Below are 5000 nucleotides of genomic sequence, written 5' to 3' on the forward strand. Positions count from 1 at the left end.
AAATTTTTTTTTTTTTTTAAAGAAAGATAGAAAAGCAAAGTATGAGGAAGATAAGAAATGAAGATAAACAAGAAAAACAAAAAGATTAAGAAGAATAAGCAGCAGGAGGAGGAGTAGAATATGAAAACCAACAACAACAACAACAACAACAGGGGGGGGGAGAGAAAAAGAAGGATGATGAAAAGAAGAAGTAGAAAAAGATGGAGAAGATAGAAAAAAAGAAGAAGAAAAAAATTAGGGGGAGGAGGAGAAGGAGAACACGGATTAGAATAAGGGGAAGCAGATTGGGAAGGTAAAGAAGGAAAATGTATCTGTATCGTATTTGTATTTCTTTTTATCACAACAGATTTCTCTGTGTGAAATTCAGGCTGCTCTCCCCAGGGAGAGCGCGTCGCTTCACTACAGGGCCACCCTTTTTTTTCTTTTCTTTTTTTTTGTAATTTTTCTTGCGTGCAGGTTTACTTGTTTTTCCTATTGAAGTGGATTTTTCAACAGAAATTTGCCAGGAACAACCCTTTTGCTGCCGTGGGTTTTTTGTTGTTTTGTTGTTGTTGTTGTTGTTGTTTTTACGTGTCTATCTGAATGAATAGTGTCCAGACCACCACTCAAGGTCTACTGGAGGGGGGAAAAATATCGGCGGCTGAGCCGTGATTCGAACCAGCGCGCTCAGATTCTCTCGCTTCCTAGGCGGACGCGTTACCTCTGGGCCATCACTCCACTCCAATGATAAGGAAAAAAGACGAAGAAAGGAGGAGGAGGAGGAGCAGATGGAAGTGGTGGCGATGGAGGAAGACGAAATAGAGGAGGAGGAATGAAAGAAGGAGAAAGAAAGAAGAGGTGGGGGGAAAGGAGAAGACAACGACGACGAAGAAGAAGAAGGAGGATCAGGAGTAGAAGCAGGAGTAAAATAAGAAGAAAATGGAGAAGGAGTAGGAGGAGGAGAAGATGAAATAAAATGTAAACATCTCAAATAACGAAGATCAGCTAACTCAAAAAAGATATAAGACGACCAAAAAATAAAATATGGGGGAGGGGGAGAAGAAACACACACACACACACAAACACACTCACACATACACACACACACACTCACACACACACACAGTGAGAACCATAGTCTAACCCCACACTCCTATAAGGGTACACGCACCATTGATTTTTAGCTTCACATCCGCATTCTTTTCTTTCTTATCAGCTCACTGATATAAATTTTTACTTTCATCTATTCACTGTTTCGCTCAGACATTCAACAATTCGTCTATTAATCCATGTACTCCCCCCACCCCACCCCCACCCCTACCGTTCTCTTTATGTTTACTCAGTTCGTAATTCAGCTATTGTATTCTCTCTCTTTTTGTCATTGTCACTTGTTATTTATTCGGATGAGACGATAAACCGATGCACTTAGCGCACGTAAAAGAACCCATTAGCGCACGTAAAAGAACCCACGGCAACAAAAGGGTTATTTCTGGCAAAATTCTGTAGAACAATCCACTTCGATAGGAAAAAACAAATAAAACTGCACGCAGGAAAAATTACAAAAAAATGGGTGGAGCTGTAGTATAGCGACGCTCTCTCCCTGGGGAGAACAGCCCGAATTTCACACACAGAAATCTTGTGACAAAAAGAAATACAAATACAAATTTCCTATTCATTCATTCATTCATGTATCGTTCAGCTCATGACCAAACTGTGTGACTGGCTCTCCAGGAACCAGCGGTCAGTATCCGGGCGCCCAGCCTCACCCCTACGGCATGCAGCCCATGGGAGGACCCCAGCAGCCCCCGGCCTACAAGTCCGTCGAAAACCCTCCCCCAGCCTACAACTACTCTGACCCAGCCTACCCTCCCCCCACTGCCCCCACCTACCCCCCACCCCCCGGCCCCGCCCAGCCCCCACCCCCGGGGTTCGGTATCCCCCCCTCCACCGCTCCGCCGGGCACCTCCATGCCTCAGTGATGAGGTGCTGACTGCTGTGTTCCTCCCCTTCGTCTTGCCATCTTCAACGACACGGATCGGTTCTTTCTTTTTCGTTTTTTTACGTTTCAGGTTTGAGGTTGTTCTTTTTTTAAATTTTTTTTCCAGTAGGATTTTTTTTTAAGTAAACGTAATATCGTTTATAAAGGGGAGTGAGCAACCCAAACTGTCGGGAGTTAGACTTCTTTTTTTTTTTTAAGCGAGGAATGGAGAAGAGAGAGAATGGGAAGGTAGAGAGAGTGGGGAGAGGAGTGAGAGAAAGAGAAGGGGGAGAGATGAGAGAGAGAGAGAGAGGAAGAATGGGAGGGGGAGGAGGGAGGGAGAAAGAGACCCTCTCCAGTTGAGAACAGGACCTAACGACAACAGTGCAGGTCATGCCACACTCCTGAACTGCCCCACCCCCACCCCCACCCCCCACACCGATCCTTTCCCTCAACTCCCCCACCAGAACTCAGGATCGTCAGGAATTAATTTTATCAGCAGCGCCATGGAACGAAACGAAACGAAACGAAACGAAACGAATTTTTATTTAACGAGGGTAGTGGAGTAAGCACAGCTGCTTTCCCTCAACTCCCGACAACGACTCTAGCTAAAGAACAGTTCATCCAACAGCTCTGTATTTTGTGATGCGCAGCAAAAAAAAAAAAAAAAAAAAAAAAAAAAGGGGGGGGGGGGGGGGAGGGGGTAAAGAATGTTCTTCATTTCGACAAGGAGATATGAAGTCAGACATGAATGTAATAAATCCCACAATAATTATCTTGCCAGACGACAAAGGGGTTTCGGTAACAACACAGCCAAATGCAATTGGATCTGTTTATGCTAAAGCGCACAACTACGCAACCAATAACTCAAGAAAAGTAAGTAAGCTACCCACTTACCAGCCCATCAATCCAGTCTTTTTTTTTTTTTTCTTTTTACAAACCAGCATTATGTAACGAGAATGAGCACCAGAGATCAATAGCCTCAAAAAATTAGATTTTGTGGAAGCTGCTGTTTCTCATTTTACAGCAGACTGATAGACAATCAGGCAGGCAGACAGACAGACAGACAGACAAACGGGATCAGAAACAAAAACAAAACAAACCATCACCACAAAACACACGGAGGCAGCCACCAAGAAACTGGCATTGGCAGCCCAATGCGAGATCAGCGAAGACCGATAACTCAGTCAAAGACACAAACAGCAGCAAACAGGCCAAACCAAAGACTTGGGTTTCCCTCATGATGTGTGCACAGCCCTATACCACGGTGTGTAAGGTTGGTGAGTTGTGCTGTGCTGTGCTGTGTTGTGTTGCGTTGTGTTGTGTTGCGTTGTAATGTGCTGCAGTGGGCTGTGCTGTGTTGTGTTGCGTTGCGTTGCGTTGCGTTGTGTTGTGTTGTGTTGTAATGTGCTGCAGTGGGCTGTGTTGTGTTGTGTTGCGTTGCGTTGCGTTGCGTTGTGTTGTGTTGTGTTGTGTTGTAATGTGCTGCAGTGGGCTGTGTTGTGTTGTGTTGTGTTGCGTTGTGTTGTGTTGTAATGTGCTGCAGTGGGCTGTGTTGTGTTGTGTTGTGTTGTAATGTAATGTGCTGCAGTGGGCTGTGTTGTGTTGTGCTGTGTTGCGTTGTGTTGTGTTGTGTTGTAATGTGCTGCAGTGGGCTGTGTTGTGTTGTGTTGTAATGTGCTGTGTTGTGTTGTGTTGTGTTGTGCTCTGCTCTGCTGTGTTGTGTTGCGTTGTGTTGTGTTGTAATGTGCTGCAGTGGGCTGTGTTGTGTTGTGTTGTGTTGTAATGTGTTGCAGTGGGTTGTGTTGTGTTGTAATGTGCTGTGTTGTGTTGTGTTGTAATGTGTTGCAGTGGGCTGTGCTGTGTTGTGTTGTGTTGTAATGTGCTTTGTCGTATCGTGTTGTGCATTGTTGCGTCGAAATGCGTTGTACCGTGCAGTATATCATGTTGTGCTGTGTTGTACTTTGTCGTGTCGTGTCGTGTCGTGTTGTGTCGTGCTGTGTTGTTCTGTGCTTGACTGCATTGCACTGTACAGCGCACTGTATATACTGTGCTGTACTATATCACGTTGACAAGGCTTTCCATACCGAGAGTGAATTATACATCTGCAGTGCCAAACACTTCACCTTTCTGTTGTTTTTATTTTCCCTCCCCTCCTCCTTCCTTCCTTTCTTGTCAGTTTCTTTCGTCATTCCTTTCGCTACAACGCTGCTCACGCTTGCACCTGAGGACATGTAAACACATACATTTATTTTACTTGAAAAATCTATTGAGCAATTGATTATTCACACCAGGAAATTGCAGAAACACCCTCTTTCGGACCACTTTAGAATCAGTAGCGAAACAATATAATAATTGTACACCTGGTAGCAAGTGTCTATGTGTGTGTGTCTTTGTGTGTGTGTGTGTGTGTGTGTGTGTGTGTGCTGTTTACAAACTTGTTACAACTCACGCAGGGGGAGAACGTGACCGCAAACACACACACACACACACACACACACACACACACACACACACACACACTGGCACACACTGGAAATGCAGCGACATATACTGCTCAATAAAAGATTATCATATCATTATGTGTATGTATTGTCATAATTTGTATCTTACAAACTTCATTTGAATTTGACGCATTTGTCCACAAAACAATCAATATCATTAATGCCAGAACCATATTATGTAGTCAGAAGATGGCGCGTTAGTCTTGTTTCTCTACTCGTTGTTTTCGGTACAGGAAAAGCATTTTAGAGTGCTAGTAACGATGATCAATTGACTGAAAATGTTTTGATGAATTCTCTCTCTCTCTCTCTCTCTCTCTCTCTCTCTGACACACACACATACATACACATACACATGCACTCATGCACAAGCCGTCCAAAAAAAAAAAGTTAAAATTATTGCCATAAATTTTTGTATACTTGATTTTTGTTAGACGTGTTAAATTTCGTGTTATTGTTAATAAAACTGTTTCATCACAGTGTCAGCAAGAATATTGTGTATTTCTTTACTCTCTCTCTCTCTCTCTCTCTCTGACACACAC

The 5000-nt window shown here is 43.7% G+C and overlaps 1 protein-coding gene across 1 annotated transcript in view; it reads left to right on the forward strand.

Moving 5' to 3' along the window:
- The window catches only part of LOC143299492 (uncharacterized), a 9969-nt gene that overhangs the window by 4813 nt on the left and 156 nt on the right, over nt 1-5000 (forward strand). Inside the window, exon 4 of the mRNA XM_076612728.1 lies at nt 1711-5000. This exon is cut by the window's right edge and continues 156 nt beyond it. Coding sequence (XP_076468843.1) covers nt 1711-1958 — 248 coding nt within the window. The 3' untranslated portion in view covers nt 1959-5000. The remainder of the gene's footprint in view (nt 1-1710) is intronic.

This window comes from Babylonia areolata, chromosome 25 (assembly GCF_041734735.1).
Source record: "Babylonia areolata isolate BAREFJ2019XMU chromosome 25, ASM4173473v1, whole genome shotgun sequence".
Classification (NCBI taxonomy): domain Eukaryota; kingdom Metazoa; phylum Mollusca; class Gastropoda; order Neogastropoda; family Buccinidae; genus Babylonia; species Babylonia areolata.